Below are 24,476 nucleotides of genomic sequence, written 5' to 3'. Positions count from 1 at the left end.
GCTTCCAACAGCAAAAAAAAAAGGGGGGAGGGGCAAGGATGAGATTCAAACACTTTTACAATAGGTGTACAATCTGTTATTTTAGTCTTCCAGTAGACTGAGAGGGTGGGAGGGAGCGGCCTTGCAATGAGTTACTAAATCCCAAGTAATCTGATCAATTTATCTATATTTAAAAAATAAAAACATCACCATTGCAATCTGCTGTTTTATACGCTCCCTAGCTGCTTTTTCTTCTGCCTTTTCTCTGCTCCTTTCTTCTAACATTCGCTTTGTCAATTCTTCTTCGTGTCGTCTTCTGTAGTCCAATATTTCTTTCCCCGTTTTTCTTCGATCAATTTCTTTCTTAATTTCCTTCTGAAGGAAGATGACACACATTACAGAATTCAAACAACAAAATATTTCTTTTGAACAAGGGCAAAGCTTGATTTAACTGAACTGGAGCCTGCACTGAAGATTAGATTAGATTTTAAATCTAGTTTTTATATGAGTGTTATTTAAAGAAAGATCTCAGAGACTGAAAGCAAAACCAAATAAGAATACCACTGATAGTAATAAATTGTTACATTTTACCTGTTCCTCCTCTTTCCTCTTCTCTTCTCGTTTTTCTTCAAGTTTTTTTGTTATTCTAAATAAAAACCACCAAGATTAAAAGAGAACTTACAACTGTGGTTTGAAATGTTAACATTTTCATTTTGGCTTTTAAAAGGATAAGACAAAATTCAATTCTGTCAAAAATTATTAATGAAGATGACTATGAATTTATGAGAGTAATCCTATTTCATGGAGCTATTCTATATTAACCAATAGGGTTTGCCTTATGTGGAAAATTGGGTGCTGATTCACCAACCAGTTTCTAGTCTCCAATAATTTGATGTTAGCTGTTTTAATATATGCCTTCTATCATTTATCATTAACTGACTGTGTAAAAATATCACATTTTTATGGTTGAATATTTCACTCTATAAATGGAAAAAGAAAACGCCATAACCAAGATTTCAAATTCAGTACCAATGGGAAGATCAGGAGCACTGCACGTCCCTTCCCATACATCTATCCATAAGTAGAGTTTAGGAGCTCCAGAAGGTCCTTGCCTCCCCGTGCAACTGAGCAGGTTCCCCAGGGCCACATTGTTTCTTCATCCATTTGAATTCGCCCTCTCAACAACGGTAATAGCTTTAGTCCTTCTGGAACTGAACCAGGAAATGGCTGGAGATTTATCAGATACATAAGTGATAAATTCTTCAGGCTGGTGTATTTATTGAGCAGGAAGATGATGTATTGAGAGCAAAGAGACTAGACTAAAGTAGTTGTATAGCCTCTCACTCTGCACATGGCTAAGTATCTGGAGAATTACCTCTAAATCATAGGACCTGAGCAGTTCCAAGAATGAGTCGTGATCATCGAATTTGAGCACTAACCCATGCACTGAGAATTCAAATCCAAACCAGGGCACATTGCTCCAGTTACACATTGCAAACAAGTCAAACAAAGCACAGCCATCATGCCCATTCCAGTGGAAAGGCAACTGAACTGGGATTATTCTTAGCTCTGCCACTGGCCCACTGGGTGACTTGGGGCAAGTCACTTCAACCTCTGTGCACCTCAGTTTCCCATCTGCCAAATGGGGATAATAATGTAAGGTTCTTTGAGATCTAAGCACTATATAAAAGTTAGGTCTTGATTACCTAGCTCAGTAGCATATCACCTGCAACCCTAGGTGAGGAGTACAGCTGTCTAAATGAACACTAACACACACTTATTCTGTTTAAAACACTAGGAAATTAAATGGCAAAAAAAACTTTGTTAACACAGAGTTACAGTTCCCTGGCGATAGCTTGTGTCCCTCTAAAATGTTGAGTTCACAAAATTTAAACTTCTGAAAACCAGGCAATACAGAATTAAGTAAATGCCCATACAACCTTAACTCAGTTCTTTGAAAGAAAAGGAGTACTTGTGGCACCTTAGAGACTAACCAATTTATTTGAGCATGAGCTTTCGTGAGCTACAGCTCACTTCATCAGATGTATACCGTGGAAACTGCAGCAGACTTTATATACACACAGAGAATATGAAACAATACCTCCTCCCACCCCACTGTCCTGCTGGTAATAGCTTATCTAAAGTGATCAACAGGTGGGCCATTTCCAGCACAAATCCAGGTTTTCTCACCCTCCACCCCCCCACACAAATTCACTCTCCTGCTGGTGCTAGCCCATCCAAAGTGACAACTCTTTACATAATCAAGTCGGGCTATTTCCTGCATAGATCCAGGTTTTCTCACATCCCCCCCACCCCCATACACACACAAACTCACTCTCCTGCTGGTAATAGCTCATCTAAACTGACCACTCTCCAAGTTTAAATCCAAGTTAAACCAGAACATCTGGGGGGGGGGGGGTAGGAAAAAACAAGAGGAAACAGGCTACCTTGCATAATGACTTAGCCACTCCCAGTCTCTATTTAAGTCTAAATTAATAGTATCCAATTTGCAAATGAATTCCAATTCAGCAGTTTCTCGCTGGAGTCTGGATTTGAAGTTTTTTTGTTTTAAGATAGCGACCTTCATGTCTGTGATTGCGTGACCAGAGAGATTGAAGTGTTCTCTGACTGGTTTATGAATGTTATAATTCTTGACATCTGATTTGTGTCCATTTATTCTTTTACGTAGAGACTGTCCAGTTTGACCAATGTACATGGCAGAGGGGCATTGCTGGCACATGATAGCATAAACCTGGATCTATGCAGGAAATAGTCCGACTTGATTATGTAAAGAGTTGTCACTTTGGATGGGCTAGCACCAGCAGGAGAGTGAATTTGTGGGGGGGGGGTGGAGGGTGAGAAAACCTGGATTTGTGCTGGAAATGGCCCACCTGTTGATCACTTTAGATAAGCTATTACCAGCAGGACAGTGGGGTGGGAGGAGGTATTGTTTCATATTCTCTGTGTGTATATAAAGTCTGCTGCAGTTTCCACGGTATACATCTGATGAAGTGAGCTGTAGCTCACGAAAGCTCATGCTCAAATAAATTGGTTAGTCTCTAAGGTGCCACAAGTACTCCTTTTCTTTTTGCGAATACAGACTAAGACGGCTGTTCCTCTGAAACCTGTCAGTTCTTTGAGTGATGTCCCAATATGCCTATAAAACATTACACACTCCCCCACTCTGCTTTTTCATGGTAATGGACAGATGCTACTCCGTCACTCAAACACTAAGCCTACTTACTCAACAGAATAACACACTTGCAAAAATTAACAACCACTTCATACCCTTTTATAGGCCCTTCACACTTAGACACAAGATACCACCTAAATCTATACCTCCCACTACTCATCACTAAATCCACAGACTACTCTCATATCCCACCGCACTAGAGACAATACACATGTCAGGAAGACCCCAGTGCCCTGCTACAGACACAAGCAACACAAATATGTATTGAAATGATGCAGACTGGAAAGTCAAGGTATATATATACCTCCTTCCTTTGATAACACACATGGGGGAACGGGACTCGGATCCAGATCTCCACATATCGCTATCATAGCTCTTCCAAGCTGCTCCAACTGCTCCTCTATCATTCAATACAGCTACAGCTAACACACTGAATGCAGCTGGAGTGCAAGCAGATAATTCCCCAGGGCTATTGCCAGCTCCAGGGGTGGCAGAGTTAAGGTTGTACAGTTATTTAACTTAACTCTGTATTTCCTGGTTTTCAAAGGTTTGAGTTTTGTGCACTTGACATTCTGGAATGGTCTGGGCTATCCCCAGGCAACCTTAACTCTGTGGGTTTCCCGGCTCCCCGCTCTTCCATTTAAGCCATATTGCAGAGTAAAAGGAATCTTTTTACCCTTATGTTAGCCATATAACCATAGGTCTAATTCAATGAAAGCACAGGCATCTTTAATTGCTTTAGGAAAACCTTTTACTTCACTTAAACACTTCTCAGCCAGGAGTTACTAAGGAGCCAGATCTCAGTTTCAGGTGTTTTTAGGACATTCACTAAACAATCTTTGTTCACTGGCAGTACTCACTCCATTGAGCTATTTAGAGGACCCAACCCACCTCTACCCAAGTTTAATATCAAAATCTTTCTTGGACAGTGAACAGTATCAAGTTCTGCTTTGCATTTCCAAATAATATTTTTCTACAGATTTGAGTGAAACTAACATGTCTATTCAACAACCCACTCCCAGCCTCTCCATTAATCCCTATTATTAAGATCTAACTTGCTTTGCTTATAGGATATCTTGAAGGAAAATAAGATCTGCTTCCATTTGATAAAAAACATTCCCTGACTGTTTTGAGAGTTCGATTCAACAGCAAAAAGGTTGAATAACTGAGTCCAGATCTACCAAAACGCATGCTTAACATGCCAAACTTATCACAGTCAAAATGAGAGAAAGGAGGCTTTCCATCTTCATCTAGTTACCATGTCAAGCAACAAAGTCAGTTAATGAAGGGACAAAGGGCCACTTCAAATTAAGAGAATTAGAATGTTACAGATTTGGCTCCGACTGGTAGATCAGCACCTGGCACTCAGATTATTACAAGGCGAAATCCATTAGCTCTAGCGTCTGAGAAATTTGATGCTTAAGATTAAAATAGTCACTAGTTTTAGCTATTTTCTGAAGAACATTAAAACTTCATTTAGAACAAGAAATATGTTAATCATGCAGCTTTGGTTCTTACCATTGTTATAACCTAAGGAAATGTAATAATTAATCACAGTACTTTAGAATAGATAGAAAGTCTACAAAAAAACCAAAGACAAACCTTTCCACTTTGGTTGTAAGGTCATTCACAGGCTGTGGCTCAGTCACTCTCTCATCTGAAGAATTATTTGATTCCTGAAACTGATTTGCCTGGACTGAATTTGCTCTATCTTCAAGTGTTTTAGGAAGTTGTACAGAGGAGGAAAAAAGGCATATTTGTAATTTGTTACTACTTTTGCTAACGATTGCCCTCTTAAAACACATACTGGGCTGTGGTGTAGAACCACTGTTCACAAAGTACTAATTCCTCTGAAAATAGTGCTTTGCTAATAAGGTCAATAACCTAAGGAGGAACAGATATGTAGAACTGAGTTTAATTTTAAGAACACTGTAGTTAAATAATTTATTAATTACTGTCTTACAAGAGAGCTTAATTTTCTACTCACTACAACAATGTGAGATGACAGGATTTGTGGCTTTTTCAGTGGACTTTCTGCAAGATGTGCTCTGAGAAAATACTGTCATCCCAACAAGGCCACAAATGTTTTACCACCATTCATATTAATTTTAAGAAGATGACAATCATACTGTTAGGATTTGAAGAGCAAACTGGTATATGTTGTTGTTAATTACCGTCAGAAGTGCTTATTATCTCAAGTTGTGTTTCACAAAGATCAACTGTTCTGGACTGAGCATTTTCAGAAGTGGTCTTAGCCTGGAAGGAGGGACTCTGAGCAGACAACTCACTCCCATTCTCTAATGCTTCATTTTTTACTGCATGCATCTTAGAAAGAAAAAAAGCAGTGACAGACAAGACTACAAACTTTTGATTGTGCTCTCAGGCTTGAAGCTTAAGCCTTATGAACCATTTTTTCTTTGGTGGGTGAAGACAAGCCTTGTAAGCCCTGTCCAAAATACACAAATAAATATTCAATAAGTTATCAAATATATTGTGTTCCAACTGTATTGCAACTTTTTTCTTAGCCTGTCTGCACTGAAAACTTGTGAACACTATATTAAGAAACTTATGCTTCCACCAGGTTTATCTCACCGTTCCCATACATGTTATTGGCCAAAGTTTAGAAAATGTTCATTAGGTGTATCTGGCGCTTACACTCCCTCTCTAAAATCCCTTGCAAAACTCACATGAGTTAGTGAACAGGAGCAGCAACTCTGGTCACTTACAAACTGGCTTTTAAAACCCGCATTTTCCCTGAGTTAGTCCCGTCCCCCTCGTCCAGGGCTCTAAAGGGATTAGGGATCAAAAGATGGTAGGCTAGAGCCTTGTTAGGAAGCTCTCAACCTTACCTAGCAGCCTGCTAGGCTCAGCACACAGCCCCCCTAACAGTCCACACTATAAACATCAATCAAGCAGGCACACACCAAGGAAGCAAGCATGCACAATAGGAAGTTAAAGTCCACAAACTCACACCATAGTCATGTAGTTGCTCCTCCTTCACCTGGATAACTCCCTTGCAAAACTCCCATTTGCTACTCCTGTTGCTACCTCCGGATTTAACAGTATTTAGCTTTGATGTTGTATTTAGTTGTGATACTCTGAATACCTGTCCTAGACCTGAAGAAGAGCTGTGTGATAAGCTATAAAGCATGTCTCTTTCAACAACAGAAGCTGGTCCAATAAAAGATTACCTCACCCACCTTGTCTCTCGAATATCCTGTGACCAACACAGCTATAACACTGCAAACATATATGTAGATAGTTTTGTTTTGTTTGAGTCAACACTACAGACCATGTTATCGTCACATTATTAAACCATGTCCAAGCCCTGCTAGAAGAATAGCTCTGAAAGGAGCAATGATTAAGAATTGTTTAGTACACCTATTCTTTTTGTGTCAGTATAGTGTAGCTACTCTTAACCTCCTGTGACAATTGGTTTACTTAACATGGACAAACAGTTTTCAAAATTAGTTCAGCTTTGCATAATTGGACAGGGAAGTAACTTTGCTGCCGGTGAGAGCATACCGATTCAGTAGTGCTTGCTTCCTCTGGTCACACACTTGGGCCCAATGATGTTTGCTGTCTTGAAGAGGTGAAGGCCACAAGCTCTTGTGACAATATTTCATTCTAGTGAAAAAGCTGGTGTGTAAGCATTTATTACCTGTTTGACGTTGTGGATTCTGGTAATAAGCTCCTCTGCAGAGACACTGCCAGCAATTACTTCCAAGGGGATTCCATTGTCTCCTATAAAGAAGCTGGATGGAATACACACTACAGGATCTGCACAGTAATAGTAAAGGCCAATAAATGGATGTAGTTAAAGCAGCAAGATTAAAAAAAAAACTAATGAGTAAGCTACTAGAAAAGGAAAATGCACCACATAAATTTGAAATCCACCACTTCAAAAACAGAGCAGAAAGACTAGTTTAAGTTAAAGCACTTCTCTCCAATACAAGGCTTAAAAGAAAATCATGCATGTATCTGAAATCAATACTGTTTGTGAAAGATTTCATAAACATCCTAGAGGACTGTATCATGTATAACGGTATTACAGATAATCCAACTATGCTTTAGAATAAGCATATTATGTTTTAGTGTTAAGCAGAATATGAAATAATAGTAAGAAATCCATTAAAATCAGTGCACATCTGAGTGTCATATCAATGGCACTCACATTCTGGTTGTACTTCAATCAACACTAGCTATTGAAAGAATAAAAAGGAAATATTGAAAGTGATCTTCAACATCAAAGGATGTTCTTACAAAGTATGGAATTTGCTCTCTCTTCCTCTTTGTCCCCACCACCACAGAGAATTGTAGGAATTTTAAGTAGAGGGCTATTTATTATGCTTAATGGAGTTACTCTTGATTTACATCTGCATAACTGAAAGTGGAATCCAGCCCTTGGAGTCAGACATTTTATTCCTCTTCCTCCATCCCAACTCCAATTAATAGTATAGTATCTCAATTATTTATTTTTTGTAATTCTAAATATTAACACCAGTACATATCACCAGTTATGGTCGTTCAAGTCTCCAATAACTGGGTTATTCCTATTATGTGGAAAATAGGATGGTCTTCAATTTAGAGGATATTACGTGATCAATTATTGAACTCGCTCTAATTACATATCTTTACCCAAATAACTGAAGAATAGTAGCTGGGCATAATGGCTTTTAACTGCATTTTAAATATATGTATTTACATGTACTCCTACATATAATCTTCTACATATACTCCTATGCCTTATGAAACAGTTTCAACAGTGTCTCTTATTGGGAATCTTAATCCTAGGGACAGGGCCTGTAGTTGTAAAGAACAAATATCTCAAACAAAATGCAACATTTGAACTGATTTTAAAAGGATACAGATTTGTGAGAACTGTAGACATGCTTCGCTGTATAAAGCAAAAGATATGTTTAGCAGATCATCCTAATCACTTTACATCAATCATAGATTAGGAAGAGTTAGTCTCATCACATCACAACCTATAAGTGACACCCACTCATTGTACATGGGACTGTTCAAAGACTCGCAAGATTATGGAAAATGAGCTTCTGCAACATTTTCTCATTAATACATTGGAAATAGTCAACATTCTTGGCTATTGCAACAGGCTGTAAAAGTCCACACTAGATTATTTTAGTGAAACTACATGGCAAAATAACACCACCATTTTGGATCACTGGTAGTACAATACGGGATTCTCTGACAACAAGCAGTATAATGAAATTTACAAAAATTCTCCTGTGAGTGCTTCAAGATAATGGGATTCTTGTAAATTTCAATATACTGGCTGCCTACGGAATGGAGAAGATGGGCACAGCCAGGGATAGTGCTACAATTCTGAGTAACTCAGTGAGGGACGTTGGTGTTTTTTTACTGTGTGCACAGCAATGATCCCCAAGTCAACCCATTTCCTAGGTTTGTTTCTGTTGGGACATCCAGGCCTGCAAGATTTTTCAATTTTTGTGACTCATGGAAATTTCTGAACTAGCTTAAATCTTTAACTTGACAAATTCAAAAGTCCTTTTAGAAAACTCACATTTGTCTGATTTTATAACACTTCATTATTGTGGTTCTTCACTTTCAGAAAGGAGAAGGATCAACCAGACCATGATTTGGCTGTCAACTGCAATACTGCAGTCAAGGATGTAACTAAAATACTTTTAAAGCTGGAGTAAATCATATGCATCATCTGCTAATTTTTTAGCCTCCAGCTGCACCAAGACTATTGAATGTACTTCAGATGCGAGGCCCTAGAGCAGTGGCTCCCAAACTTGTTCTGCCACTTGTGCAGGGCAGGCCCCTGGCGGGCCTGAGCCGGTTTGTTTACCTGCCGCATCTGCAGGTTTGGCCGATCGTGGCTCCCAGTGGCTGCGGTTCGCTGCTCCAGGCCAATGGGAGCTGTGGGAAGCGGCAGCCAGTACGTCCCTCGGCCCATGCAGCTTCCAGCGGCTCCCATTGGCCTGGAGCAGCGAACCACAGCCACTGGGAGCCGCAATCGGCCGAACCTGCGGACGCGGCAGGTAAACAAACCGGCCCGGCCCGCCAGGGGCTTTCCCTGCACAAGCGGCGGAACAAGTTTGGGAACCACTGCCCTAGAGCAAACAGGAGATGTCAGGGAGATGTCTTAAAAAGCTAGGTGGTATTATTATTATTATTAACCCAAACTGAAAAAGGCTGTACAACATGAAAAGTGTTAGAATGTGACCAAACCTTTTGATATCAATTTTAATAGCAACAAAATCATCTGAGGCTGCTTCAGTCACTTTCTGATCCTCCCAACTTGCAGCCATCTGTGTGGATTGTTCATCATCACCTGCAAGAGATATGCCTTCTTATCACTAACATGAAGCTAAACACATCACAAACGGCAAGTTCTGGTCTGATCTGATACTGGCCTTACTAAACTTGCATGAATTTGACTTCAAAAGTGATTGAAAACTTCATAAAATACAGGGTTTTTAAAATGTATTTATTGTTTTTAAGTTATTTTGTTCTCAATTGCAAGTTGTAGTTTTTTTTGAGACTTACTCAAGAAAAGGAGGGTTAAAACAAAATGTAAATGCTTCAAGAAAATCCAAGAAAGCCTAGAATTTAAAATAATAAATTAGTTAATGGGGGCAAAGTCAAGCCAATTATCCCAAAGGCTGTTATTTTCTTTGAAAATGAACAGAAAACAGTTTTCTGTGATTTGAACAGTGGAACACATTTTACATGTGGTAATCAACATTCACATCAAATAGTTCTTGAACATTTTGAACTAGGAATAGTCTGTATTAATTTGCTAAAGGCTAGTAATGGTATTTGCCAGTGAATTCTAGCAGCTTGCTAAAATGTTCATGAAAACCAGTCTTCACAATTTTTTTTTTATTTTAAAAATGTGTTTTTTGGGACAGGCCATTTAACAGTTTTTCTCTCGCTACAAAGTAGCTCTGTAAAACGCTTATGATTATTACTGTGTATTTGCTAGTATAAATGTGCCTGAAGCCTTGTGTGTGAAATTACTGTAAGACCAAACAAATGAATTGTAGCTAATGTACCAAAATGTCAAGTCTTTCAACAAACATATATGGCAAATAGCGTAATATAGTGAATTAGAAGAAACTTTCATTCTAAACCTCTGTTTACTATAATGTTCCAGTCCCAAAAGTTACATTTTGGAAGTTCTCATGCTTGGCAGACCATTTAACTACTTTTGGAAAATCTGGAGAAAATCCATTCAGGCATCTTTTAGTTATCAATAAATATTGTTCAAACACTTTTTTTCTGGTTTGACTTAGATTTAAAACTTTTATGCAGGCATGAACATAAACCATATATCCTACTATATTTGAAAGATTAAATTGTGAAAGTGCATGCTATTTTCCTTGTAATATGCAGTTTCAGAAAAAAGGTTTGATAGCTAATGGGAGAGCATCAGCCCCTAAATTCAACGTAATGAACTGAAGTCACTCTCTTACTCAGTGGAGCCCCATCCAGACATCAGGGTAAGCATGCCTCTCTCTTGCTATATTGTTTCAGCAGTCTCCCTATGAGTGTGTCCACATTAGGAAAACTGGTGCTTTCTTACCATACAGTTAAATCCTAGTGAACATATGGCCAGTCTGTAGTTTTGTCACATTAGCAGATTAAGGTAAACCCTAGGCTTCCCACTAGTGTTTATCTTTACTTACTAACGTGTGAAAACTACGAACTGTCTAGTTTTCACTAGGATTTTACCACATATTAGTTTCTACATAAACTAACATAGTAGAGAACGCAACTTTTTTCCTAGAAAAGACAAGGCCTATAAGCCAGTTTTATTCTGAACAGATGAAACAGGATATTGATGCATAGCTACACATATGATATCAAAAACGTGTTTGGAGAGGATTAAATATTAATCTTAATCAGATTTATTCACTTGTAATAAGCAGTCATCCAGAAAGAACTAATCCACAGTAATTTGTCTTATTTAGAGCTGTAGAGACTCTTAATTGTTTAGAACCCACTATTTTGTTTTCATTTGTAATAAGGATTGTTTATATAAGTCTGGCTATTTCATAACACTGTTAGTTGGCTCTCCATTATATAAATATATTATTGAATGACCACAAGAAAACTCTCACATAGTATTCTATTAAGTAGTTATTACTATTTCCTTTTTTAATGACAGCGGGGACACCCATTCCTTTAGTCAGGCATTGCACTTCAAGCAGACCATTTGGCCTTCCTGCTTCTTGGAGGAGGGTTGTTTCAAACCAGCTGTGCTGACAAGTGCTTGCCAACCACATGGAGGAGTTCTTCCTTGCATGTTTTGTACTCCAGGAATTTGGGACCATTTGATTACTATATTATTTCTATTACTATTGGAAAGATCCCTATAATTCCATTTAATAAACTTTGAACAAAAACAAAAAACAAACAAAAAAAACACCTATAAAATTATTTGATCTGGGAATCCTTTGGATTGACCCATTTGTCTTTTACTCTTCTTTAACATCAGTGGTTCCCAAGATGCCATCTACAGACCACTGCTGTCTTGGTGCTGGCTGCGCCTCCTTGCTTCCAGCTGCTTAGAGGCAGGCAGGTACTTTACTGCATGCTTTTTTCAAAAGGATACACTATTATCCTATTAGATAGCTAAAAATACCTAAATCCTTGCTTAATATTAGCTTTTCCATGTAAGCAATTGCTGCAGTTTCCACAACGTTGTTGTGAGATCACAAATGTAAGAAGTTACCCACAGTATAATCTCTATAACATGTGACCCAAAACATGAAAAAGTTGATAACCTATATTACATAAACCATGCCTCATGTCATTTAGTTTAAAACCTATAACCATTAGTGGAGGTGAATTTCTAGAGTCAATTTTTGTTTACGTAATCCGTTCCTCTTTCAAGGTTAAAGTTCATCTAATGTTTCCTACTGTTTTGAAATACAAAAGTTAATACAATGATTAAGAAACCAAATGCATATAATGAGCCGCAGAAGATCTAAGACATTAAGGGTATGTCTACACTACGGAATAAGGTCGAATTTATAGAAGTCGTTTTTTTAGAAATCGGTTTTATATATTCGAGTGTGTGTGTCCCCACAGAAAATGCTCTAAGTGCATTAAGTGCATTAACTCAGCGGAGCGCTTCCACAGTACCGAGGCTAGAGTCGACTTCCGGAGCGTTGCACTGTGGGTAGCTATCCCACAGTTCCCGCAGTCTCCGCTGCCCATTGGAATTCTGGGTTGAGATCCCAATGCTTGATGGGGCTAAAACATTGTCGCAGGTGGTTCTAGGTACATATTGTCAGGCCCCCGTTCCCTCCCTCCCTCCGTGAAAGCAAGGGCAGACAATCATTTCGCACCTTTTTTCCTGAGTTACCTGTGCAGACGCCATACCACGGCAAACATGGAGCCCGCTCAGGTAACCGTCACCCTATGTCTCCTGGGTGCTGGCAGACGCGGTACGGCTTTGCTGCACAGTAGCAGCAACCCATTGCCTTCTGGCAGCAGACGGTGCAATACGACTGGTAGTCGTCCTCGTCGTGTCCGAGGTGCTCCTGGCCACGTCGGCTGGGAGCGCCTGGGCAGACATGGGCGCAGGGACTAAATTTGGAGTGACTTGACCAGGTCATTCTCTTTAGTCCTGCAGTCAGTCCTATTGAACCGTCTTATGGTGAGCGGGCAGGCGATACGGACTGCTAGCAGTCGTACTGTGCCATCTTCTGCCAGGCAGGCAAGAGATGAGGATTGCTAGCAGTCGTATTGTACCATCTTCTGCCAGGCAGGCAAGAGGTGAAGATGGCTAGCAGTCGTACTGTACCATCTTCTGCCGAGCAGCCATGAGATGTGGATGGCATGCAGTCCTTCTGCACCGTCTGCTGCCAGCCAAAGATGTAAAAGATAGATGGAGTGGCTCAGAACAAGAAATAGAAATAGATTTGTTTTGTACTCATTTGCCTCCTCCCCTGTCTAGGGGACTCATTCCTCTAGATCACACTGCAGTCACTCACAGAGAAGGTGCAGCGAGGTAAATCTAGCCATGTATCAATCAGAGGCCAGGCTAACCTCCTTGTTCCAATAAGAACGATAACTTAGGTGCACCATTTCTTATTGGAACCCTCCGTGCAGTCCTGCCTGAAATACTCCTTGATGTACAGGCACCCCCTTTGTTGATTTTAGCTCCCTGAAGCCAACCCTGTAAGCCGTGTCGTCAGTCGCCCCTCCCTCCGTCAGAGCAACGGCAGACAATCATTCCACGCCTTTTTTCTGTGCGGACGCCATACCAAGGCAAGCATGGAGGCCGCTCAGCTCACTTTGGCAATTAGGAGCACATTAAACACCACACGCATTATCCAGCAGTATATGCAGCACCAGAACCTGGCAAAGCGATACCGGGCGAGGAGGCGACGTCAGCGCGGTCCCGTGAGTGATCAGGACATGGACACAGATTTCTCTGAAAGCATGGGCCCTGCCAATGCATGCATCATGGTGCTAATGGGGCAGGTTCATGCTGTGGAACGCCGATTCTGGGCTCGGGAAACAAGCACAGACTGGTGGGACCGCATAGTGTTGCAGGTCTGGGACGATTCCCAGTGGCTGCGAAACTTTCGCATGCGTAAAGGCACTTTATTGGAACTTTGTGACTTGCTTTCCCCTGCCCTGAGGCGCATGAATACCAAGATGAGAGCAACCCTCATAGTTGAGAAGCGAGTGGCGATAGCCCTGTGGAAGCTTGCAACGCCAGACAGCTACCGGTCAGTTGGGAATCAATTTGGAGTGGGCAAATCTACTGTGGGGGCTGCTGTGATGCAAGTAGCCCACGCAATCAAAGATCTGCTGATATCAAGGGTAGTGACCCTGGGAAATGTGCAGGTCATAGTGGATGGCTTTGCTGCAATGGGATTCCCTACTGTGGTGGGGCTATAGACGGAACCCATATCCCTATCTTGGCACCGGAGCACCAAGCCGCCGAGTACATAAACCGCAAGGGGTACTTTTCGATAGTGCTGCAAGCTCTGGTGGATCACAAGGGACGTTTCACCAACATCAACGTGGGATGGCCGGGAAAGGTGCATGATGCTCGCATCTTCAGGAACTCTGGTCTGTTTCAAAAGCTGCAGGAAGGGACTTTATTCCCAGACCAGAAAATAACTGTTGGGGATGTTGAAATGCCTATATGTACCCTTGGGGACCCAGCCTACCCCTTAATGCCATGGCTCATGAAGCCGTACACAGGCAGCCTGGACAGTAGTCAGGAGCTGTTCAACTACAGGCTGAGCAAGTGCAGAATGGTGGTAGAATGTGCATTTGGACGTTTAAAGGCGCGCTGGCGCAGTTTACTGACTCGCTTAGACCTCAAAAAGAAAATAGTACTTGTGGCACCTTAGAGACTAACCAATTTATTTGAGCATGAGCTTTCGTGAGCTACAGCTCACTTCATCAGATGCATACCGTGGAAACTGCAGCAGACTTTATATACACACAGAGAATATGAAACAATACCTCCTCCCACCCCACTGTCCTGCTTAGACCTCAGCGAAACTAATATTCCCACTGTTATTACTGCTTGCTGTGTGCTCCACAATATCTGTGAGAGTAAGGGGGAGACATTTATGGCGGGGTGGGAGGTTGAGGCAAATCGCCTGACTGCTGGTTACGCGCAGCCAGACACCAGGGCGGTTAGAAGAGCACAGGAGGGCGCGGTACGCATCAGAGAAGTTTTGAAAACCAGTTTCATGACTGGCCAGGCTACGGTGTGAAAGTTCTGTTTGTTTCTCCTTGATGAAACCCCCCGCCCCTTGGTTCACTCTACTTCCCTGTAAGCTAACCACCCGCCCCTCCTCCCTTCAATCACCGCTTGCAAAGGCAATAAAGTCATTGTTGCTTCACATTCATGCATTCTTTATTCATTCATCACACAAATAGGGGGATGACTACCAAGGTAGCCCAGGAGGGGTGGTGGAGGAGGGAAGGAAAATGCCACACAGCACTTTAAGCACAGCACTTTAAAAGTTTACAACTTTAAAATTTATTGAATGACAGCCTTTTTTTTTTTGGGCAATCCTCTGTGGTGGAGTGGCTGGGTGGCCGGAGGCCCCCCCACCGCGTTCTTGGGCGTCTGGGTGTGGAGGCTATGGAACTTGGGGAGGAGGGCGGTTGGTTACAGAGGGGCAGCAGTGGCAGTCTGTGCTCCAGCTGCCTTTGCTGCAGCTCAACCATACACTGGAGCATACTGGTTTGGTCCTGCAGCAGCCTCAGCATTGAATCCTGCCTCCTCTCATCACGCTGCAGCCACATTTGAGCTTCAGCCCTGTCTTCAGCCCGCCACTTACTCTCTTCAGCCCGCCACTTACTCTCTTCAGCCCGCCACCTCTCCTCCCGGTCATTTTGTGCTTTCCTGCACTCTGACATTATTTGCCTCCACGCATTCGTCTGTGCTCTGTCAGTGTGGGAGGACAGCATGAGCTCGGAGAACATTTTCATCGCGAGTGCGTTTTTTTTTTTCTTTCTAAGCTTCACTAGCCTCTGGGAAGGAGAAGATCCTGTGATCATTGAAACACATGCAGCTGGTGGAGAAAAAAAAAGGGACAGCGGTATTTAAAAAGACACATTTTATAAAACAGTGGCTACACTCTTTCAGGGTAAACCTTGCTGTTAACATTACATACATAGCACATGTGCTTTCGTTACAAGGTCGCATTTTGCCTCCTCCCACCGCGTGACTACCCCCTCAACCTTCCCCCCTCCCTGTGGCTAACAGCGGGGAACATTTCTGTTTAGCCACAGGCAAACAGCCCAGCAGGAATGGGCTCCTCTGAGTGTCCCCTGAAGAAAAGCACTCTATTTCAACCAGGTGACCATGAATTATATCTCACTCTCCTGAGGATAACACAGAGAGATAAAGAACGGATGTTGTTTGAATGCCAGCAAACATACACTGCAATGCTTTGTTCTACAATGATTCCCGAGTACGTGTTACTGGCCTGGAGTGGTAAAGTGTCCTACCATGAAGGACGCAAGAAGGCTGCCCTCCCCAGAAACCTTTTGCAAAGGCTTTAGGACTACATCTAGGAGAACCGCAAATGCCAGGGCAAAGTAATCCTTTCACATGCTTGCTTTTAAACCATGTATAGTATTTTAAAAGGTACACTCACCAGAGGTCCCTTCTCCGCCTGCTGGGTCCAGGAGGCAGCCTTGGGTGGGTTCGGGGGGTACTGGCTCCAGGTCTAGGGTGAGAAACAGTTCCTGGCTGTCGGGAAAACCGGTTTCTCCGCTTGCTTGCTGTGAGCTATCTACAACCTCCTCCTCATCATCATCTTCTTCGTCCCCAAAACCTGCTTCCGTATTGCCTCCATCTCCATTGAAGGAGTCAAACAACACGGCTGGGGTAGTGGTGGCTGAACCCCCTAAAATGGCATGCAGCTCATCATAGAAGCGGCACGTTTGGGGCTCTGACCCAGAGCGGCTGTTCGCCTCTCTGGTTTTCTGGTAGGCTTGCCTCAGCTCCTTCAGTTTCACGCGGCACTGCTTCGGGTCCCTGTTATGGCCTCTGTCCTTCATGCCCTGGGAGATTTTCACAAAGGTTTTGGCATTTCGAAAACTGGAACGTAGTTCTGATAGCACGGATTCCTCTCCCCAAAAAGCGATCAGATCCCGTACCTCCCGTTCGGTCCATGCTGGAGCTCTTTTGCGATTCTGGGACTCCATCATGGTCACCTGTGCTGATGAGCTCTGCATGGTCACCTGCAGCTTGCCACGCGGGCCAAACAGGAAATGAGATTCAAAAGTTCGCGGTTCTTTTCCTGTCTACCTGGCCAGTGCATCTGAGTTGAGAGTGCTGTCCAGAGCGGTCACAATGGAGCACTCTGGGATAGCTCCCGGAGGCCAATACCATCGAATTGTGTCCACAGTACCCCAAATTCGAGCCGGCAACGTCGATTTAAGCGCTAATCCACTTGTCAGGGGTGGAGTAAGGAAATCGATTTTAAGAGCCCTTTAAGTCGAAATAAAGGGCTTCATTGTGTGGACGGGTGCAGGTTTACATCGATTTAACGCTGCTAAATTCGACCTAAAGTCCTAGTGTAGACCAGGGCTAAGTTAAAAGGGAGTTCTGAATGTTGTATGCTATTTAGTAGAATTACCAACTGGCAGAACTATCTTGGGACTCTAACTCCTCAAGCTGTCAGAGAGCTCATAGGTTTCTAAGATGGGAAAAGTATCACTTTAGTACTTCTAGCAGATGATATACAGTGTTTATATAGTCTCAATAGAGAGCACTGACCTTTTCAGCTTGTTGGGTAAATATAGTTATCTACAATGAAAAAAGATGGGTGTATTTTTCCCATTATGCAATGACTGTAGAAAACTGAAACATTCCAGACAACAGACAGTGACAGTCTTTATCTTTGTGTCTTGTACAACCCCAAACACACAGTTGGCGCTAAATAAGCTTTTCCATAATTAGCATCAGCTGTCAAAGGGCTCAGATCTTTTCATTCTCAAATCCTTTATAACCATACACAAAACAGGGTACTTCAGTGGGTCTTAAGGATTAAGTGGTTAATTGGGTACTAACACAAAATTTCTGTGTTTTTCTTCTGGTATTCAGCAGGTCTTTGCTAATGAATATGGCAAAGTCCAGTTCTAAAACACGTTGAAGATTATGTGTTTGTTGACATATAAGAAATAAGCTAAGAAATCATATGAAATACCACCTGTAACTAAAGTTGAGATTTTATGAAAATCAAGAAATTCACAGTTTACTGGACACCCTTCGATAATTGAAAGTGCTATCAGTGCATTTTAAGTTATGGAAAAATATGCAATTTAAACAGAGTACACAATTTACTAAGTCTATTTGGTGGAAGTACAGCTTCCAGTCTCAGAACGGTCAACTCCGCCCTTCCTCTTTAAGTAAACTGAATTCCATTCCAGTTGCCTCCGTTTGTGTCTTGCTCTCCCTCTACCTTTTGGATGAGAAAAGGTCCTACTGACTTTTTAAGGTTAAAAATTTCATGGCAATTTTGTGTAATAAGGGTTTATTGTGATGTCCAAATTTCCCCTCCCACTACAGCTGTAAAGTGTGCGACTGAACTGTTGGCCTCCATCCCATTAATGGCACTGTACTGTGACAAAGTTCCTGCTCTACCTTGGTGGGTCTTGCACTTATTTGCGGATTTGCTCGCCTTGGAGCTTCACGGCAGCCCTCAGCTTGGCTGTTTTTCTGAATTCACAGTCCAGGTCGACGACTCCTGTGTCTGACGAGGAGTTGGGAGGTTTGGGGGGAACCCGGGCCCGCTATCTACTCCAGGTTCCAGCCCAGGGCCCTGTGGAATGCAGCTGTCTAGAGTGCCTCCTGGAACAGCTGTGTGACAGCTACAACTCCCTGGGCTACTTCCCCATGGCCTCCTCCCAACACCTTCTTTATCCTCACCATAGGACCTTCCTCCTGGTGTCTGATAATGCTTGTACACCTCAGTCCTCCAACAGTCCGCGTTCTCGCTCTCAGCTCCTAGTGCCTCTTGCTCCCAGCTCCTCACACGCACACCACAAACTGAAGTGACCTCCTTTTTAAAACCCAGGTGCCCTGATTAGCCTGCCTTAATTGATTCTAGCAGCTTCTTGATTGGCTGCAGGTGTTCTAATCAGCCTGTCTTAATTGTCTCCAGAAGGTTCCTGATTGTCCTGTTACCTTACCCAGGGAAATGGGACCTACTTAGCCGGGGGCTAATATATCTGCCTTCTATTACTCTCCTCTAGCCATCTGGCCCGACCCTGTCACAGTACATATATAATTTGAAAAATGCTTTGGAATCCCTTGGAATGAAAGTTATTTGTCAGAGAGCAATTCAGTTATTTGTTATACCTTACTTCAAAACCATGTAATGAAAAAGCCATGCAGAAATGCACACATATGTTACGGTTAAGGTTATTATAAGAACCTGAATTCCAAATTTCCTGAATTGTTCAATTACAATCTTAACATTGTAATCATATTTTGTTTATTTTTATTTAAAAAGTAAGTTCAGTAGGTATTTTCTAAAAGGCACCTAACATTTATTTTGATGAACAAACCTTACAACCAGCCAAATAGATTTTCTTCAGCTTTCCCCTCCCCTCCTAAAAAAAATCACGTCCAAGGCAGGGAAAAAAAAAGAAGTGAAGTTTCAGTTTAAGTGGCATTGGTTCCAAAAACAACCAGCCTTTAAAAATACAGGCTTATAAATGAAAGTGCCATCTCAACCATAGACAAGTAAGTATAGTCTGGCAAGAACACTGTAAAGCCTAATGTGGACAGTACAGAATACAGAAATTTATCTGAGTGGGTTTTGCATCAAATGAACGATTTGCTTAATTTTTTATTAAGCAAATTAATTCCAGCAAAAAGTGAAACAGAAAGCTTTGTATCTCTGCAAGTTAGCTACCTATGAAATACTGGAGAATCAGCTTTTAGTATTAGTTATACTGCATCTTCTGTACAGCAGTACAGTCAGTACATCAGCTGTTATTTGAGGCCACTGATTAACCTTTTGGTTCCCCAAAGGTACATGTTCCCTAGACTGCTTTTTTGTGTGTGCAAATCTGTATTCCAATTCCCAACTTTATTTAAAGTTTCAAACCAGTTTATATTAGGTGGAGGCATATCAGCACTCCCTGCTCTTTAAAACCAGCAGCCTCTGTCCCTTTATTTGCAACTTCGTGTGAATTCCTCAATTTACTTACATAATATGTCTTTACACTCCTGTCATATTTGAGCTATACCATTAAGCTTTATAAACTGTGAATACAAGTATTATTTAGGGTTATTATGGCAAGAAATTGGTGCTGAGCAAGGCTAAAGTTAAATGACTGAAACTCTTATATAAACTTGTTTTACGAGACCAAGATAATCACACAGTCTGAAAGATACATAATCCCAAACAACCTCTTTCCCGACCATAAAATATTTTAAAATCACTGGGAAGAATAATCCAGTCCTTTATTTTCTTTTGCCTGTTCAGTTACAATGTTGACCCTAAAATTAAGCAATTCAATTCTTCTTCATTATCTTTCTCCCTTTCTCCGTCTGGATCTGTTGGATCATATTAAAGAAGTTCTGTATTAAAATCACAAATGAGTTTGATTCCCCATAGTTTAAATTCCACGGTATTACTAATTAAGAGGTCTCTTGGTCTTTGGTCTCTTGTGTTTACTGTTTCTCTCTCTTTCTGTGTGAAACTTGCAAGCTGCTAAGACAGAGTCTGTTCTCAAAACAATACTTTGTAACAACAACTACTCACACAGAGAGAGACTCAAAGCAATACTTTGTAACAACAGAAACAGCAGACAGAGACTTCCCGGCCTTTTGTTGTATTTATCTCGCTTTGTTAACAATTGTGATTAAAATAGAGTTAGAGGATGTATGTGGATGGATGCTTGGTGTGGATAATAACGGAATGATCAGCGAGGTGCCAGCCTAAGAATCCAGTGTCCATCGGCCAAAGAAGGCGTCAAGTGGAAACAACCAGAGGACCCCCAGAGGGCAGACTGGAATCCACCCAACAGTCTCAAGGATGGGAAACCGAAGAACAACATGGAGCCGTCAGGAATGTGCCATCTGCTGATTGATTCAGCAACAGCATGATGAAGCAATTCCCATAGACTGGCACAGGAATAAATTCCTATAGAAATGGACTCTAGAAACTGAGAACTTTGGGGTCTGATTATGCAAACCAACTTCCAGGAGCATCAGATGTGCAGAGCCTGAGAAGGCCCTGCTCCCTCCTCGTGTCCAGGCCACCTGGCCAGTGGCTTGGCACGAGCAACTCTAAGGCTGGTAACTATGATGATAACCTTGCAGAACCTCTGTGTGTGTGTATGAATGAATGTGTGACACCATCCACAGGACCTAATCACATTAGCCACACCATCAGGGGCTCATTCACCTGCACATCTACCAATGTGATATATGCTATCATGTGCCAGCAATGCCCCTCTGCCATTGCCCCTCTGTACACTGGCCAAACTGGACAGTTTCTATGCAAAAGAATAAATGGACACAAACCTGACGTCAGGAATCATAACATTCAAAAACCAGTAGAACACTTCAACCTCTCTGGCCACTAAGTAAAAGATTTAAGGGTGGCAATTTTGCAACAGAAAAGCTTCAAAAACAGACTCCAACGAGAAACCTCTGAGCTTGAATACTATATGTTCCATTCTATGCATCCAATGAAGTGGGCTGTAGCCCACGAAAGCTTATGCTCTAATAAATTTGTTAGTCTCGAAGGCGCCACAAGTACTGCTGTTCTTTTTGCAGATACAGACTAACACAGCTTCTACTCTGAAACCTGAATAAATATGAAATTGAATGGAATGTTATAGCTATAACTAACTGCTTACTATGATTATTTCTGCATTCACAATAAATGTGGCATTTTGCCTTATTCCCTTTAATAAGATCCTGCTGGTTTTTATTTTACTGGTATAACAGATCCATACAAATTATTGATGAATCTGTGGAAGTAATATGCATGTTTAAAAATGTTTTCTTGCTGATAGCACAGTTCTAGAATGGTTTCACTGACTAGCGTGGACAGATACTTTTATCAGAGAACTGTTCTAGACAAACTACAAGCCTACAGCATGGCTCTACTAACAATAGAAAAACTGTCACTTATGGGAGCAATATAAAAACCTATCACTGTAGTATCCAAGGATCTTAAACAACGTTGTTGCAAAGCCGGGCTTCAAGTGTAGTATGAACAAGATGCGGGTGTGTCCCTATGCCTGTCCATCCCCTTTGCCCATAGTGCCAGACTGAAACCGCTTCTTGGTCAACTAAGCTACAAAATAATTGTTCTGTGAATAGACGGCTTCCAGGATGGCTCAGCAGGAATGAGCAGAACTCTATCACTTGCCCACATGGAGTCAACTGCAGGATGAGGTCCCAAATATGAAAAATTTCATCCCAAAAGACAAGAAATAAACAAACAGGGCTTTCAACTTGAACAAAAATGTTACCCCACAGAAAGTTTCAATTAGGTAAATGTTAAACTACAGACCTAAATTAAGTTAAGCAACCCTCACCCCAAAGTTCATTCATGCACTTTTTTTACCGAATTTCACCTATTGTCTAGAATAAACAAATTAATTTCTGTTTATCTGAACTTTACTTTACCTAATCTCAACAAAGTTAGTCAATAGGTGGGATTTGGCCTAGTTATGGCCATTATTATTCACATTTGGCTCTTCACTTTAGAATTTAGAACATAAATGGGGAAAGAGACCAAAGAGCAGCAGAACTGAACTGGAAACCTAAATAAGTGGTAAGTGATATCCTGTTACCCGTGACAGGATTACATTAAAAATACAAGTTAATACATTTAATACCATCAAGAAACATCTTGAAAGGGCTGAAATGTCCATGAAGTTAAATGAAACTTCTTAGCCACTGGCAGGAAAATAAAAATCAGTCTTCATCCAAGTCTCAACAGTAGGTCTCACAGGTAAACTGTCAAAAGTTGCAGAATGTGTATGTCAAGAGGTTTCCTGTTTACTAATTATCTTTCCATTTGATCTTACAAAACATACTCTATGATAACTGCATCCCTAACTATAGATCCCAGGGAGGAATCACTTGCTCTGTATATAAATCTGTAAAACATTTTGGGATCTTTGCAACAAAAGAAACTTCATTAAAAAGATGTCTTGTCAATAGAACACTGAATTCCACAGACAGCTCCCTCACTGCTTAGAAGCAATATCACATCCCGCTCTATAACTTGAGGTGTATAAAATAGCTGAGCTGAGCCAATCCCACTTTTTAGCCACCACATTCATTATCCATAGCTACCTTCCAGCGGGGAATGCAGAATAAAGAACGCTATGCCAGCCAAGAGCTAAAAATTGTTACTTCCTATTTAAATTGTCTTTTGTGACTTTATTTGTGGAAGGTAGGTGAATCCCATGTTTTGATATTCTTTTTAAAAAAAGTTACTTGACATTAGTAGTAGGATTTGTTCTGGGCAGTGGCGGTTGGTTAGTTAGTTTTTGCTAATTTTTTTGTATGAGATGCTCAGAGGCCTTCAAGCCAAGTATCTAAACTGTTAGTCATCAAAATAAAAAGATCATTCATAAACAAACACAATGGAGACAAAGTAAAAAATAAGAACCTAACCACCTCCTCCCATAGGAACAGTATAAAAAGTTATAGATGTGATGTAGAGTGTATGCAGAATTACACAGGGGACTAGGGTAGGGGAGAGGGACCGTGTAAAGCTTGAAGTACCTACAGGGGAAGCCTGGAAGTGAGCAGAGCATGGAGAACCACCATATACAGGGAATTCTGTAGCACTGGCACGACAGCACAGAGAGAATTGTATGTGCTGAGACTGGGGACACTGGCACTGCAAAGGAGGTTATAAAATGGGGCAATAGAGACCGCTGTATAAAGGGCCAAGCAGTTGTAAACGAGCTATTGATGGCATTGCAAAAACAGAACCAGGAGACTGCACTGGGGGGTACAAAGAGCTGCAGGCTGGTATAGTTAAATAGTACAGACAGCTGTATAGGGGCCCAGGGACTCCATGAAGCAATACAGGGGTGTAGAGTCCGCACTGTGCACTAGAGAGAATATAAGGTGACATGTATAGGAAACCCAGAAACTGCATGAGGCAGCACAGAGGAGTATATAAAAGCAGTATAGGACACTATATGAACAGGGGGTGGTATAGGTGCCAATAGGATCAGGCTGCAGTGTAGGAGGCTTGGAGCCTGCCTGGGACAGCACAGAGCATGGTACAGAGGACTAGAGGGTCAGGTGACAGTATGGGGGCTTGGGGCTACCTAGGGCAACATAGGAGGTGATATAGGGGACTACAGGATCAAGTGATGGTACAGAGGGCTTGGGACCTACCAGGGGCCGCAGAGAGAATAGTATAGAAGACTGCCATGTCAGGCAACAATATAGTAGGCATGAGGTCTGCCTGCGTCAGCACAGGAAGCGATATAGGGCAGTGGTTTTCAACCTTTTTTCATTTGCTGAACCCAAAAGCATTTCAAATGGAGATGTCGACTCCTTTCGAAATCTCAGACATAGTTTGTGGACACCCAGGCGTCTGCAGGCCAGAGGTTGAAAACCACTGTTCTATGGTAACGACAGCCTTTTGTGGACCCTTTAAACAGAGTCTGTAGACCCCCAGGGGTCCACGGATCACAGGTTGAGAACCACTGGTATAGTGGACTATGGAATCAGGCAATAGTATAGCGGGGACAGGGCCTGTCTAGGGCTGCACGGAGCGGCACAGGGGACTACAGGGTGAGGAGACGGTATACGGGG

The 24,476-nt window shown here is 41.8% G+C and overlaps 2 protein-coding genes across 2 annotated transcripts in view; both read right to left on the bottom strand.

The window, feature by feature from the left end:
* Nucleotides 1–24,476, bottom strand: part of UBXN4 (UBX domain protein 4) — a 33,599-nt gene that overhangs the window by 7,851 nt on the left and 1,272 nt on the right. Inside the window, exons 2-8 of the mRNA XM_048870376.2 lie at nucleotides 9,392–9,494; nucleotides 8,041–8,069; nucleotides 6,834–6,952; nucleotides 5,347–5,497; nucleotides 4,775–4,883; nucleotides 571–625; nucleotides 190–354 (exon numbers count right to left, since the gene is read on the bottom strand). Coding sequence (XP_048726333.1) covers nucleotides 190–354; nucleotides 571–625; nucleotides 4,775–4,883; nucleotides 5,347–5,497; nucleotides 6,834–6,952; nucleotides 8,041–8,069; nucleotides 9,392–9,494 — 731 coding nt within the window. The remainder of the gene's footprint in view (nucleotides 1–189; nucleotides 355–570; nucleotides 626–4,774; nucleotides 4,884–5,346; nucleotides 5,498–6,833; nucleotides 6,953–8,040; nucleotides 8,070–9,391; nucleotides 9,495–24,476) is intronic.
* On the bottom strand, nucleotides 14,999–22,518 carry LOC142068525 (uncharacterized). The gene is made up of 2 exons (XM_075117802.1): nucleotides 16,312–22,518; nucleotides 14,999–15,723 (listed from the first exon to the last, which is right to left on the bottom strand). The coding sequence occupies exons 1-2, from the start codon at nucleotides 16,892–16,894 to the stop codon at nucleotides 15,179–15,181; spliced, it is 1,128 nt and encodes a 375-aa protein (XP_074973903.1). The 5' UTR covers nucleotides 16,895–22,518; the 3' UTR covers nucleotides 14,999–15,178.

The sequence above is a fragment of the Caretta caretta genome, chromosome 11 (genome assembly GCF_965140235.1).
Source record: "Caretta caretta isolate rCarCar2 chromosome 11, rCarCar1.hap1, whole genome shotgun sequence".
NCBI lineage: Eukaryota > Metazoa > Chordata > Testudines > Cheloniidae > Caretta > Caretta caretta.
Note: the sequence above shows the minus strand (reverse complement) of the source record. Positions and strands in the feature narration are given on the sequence as shown.

Coding starts and splice junctions, on each gene's coding strand:
- LOC142068525 (XM_075117802.1), bottom strand. CDS start 16,894: ATGCAGAGCTCATCAGCACAGGTGACCATGATGGAGTCCCAGAATCGC. Junction 15,724..16,311: donor AGGCGGAGAAGGGACCTCTG/GTGAGTGTACCT, acceptor TTTCTCCACCAG/CTGCATGTGTTTCAATGATC.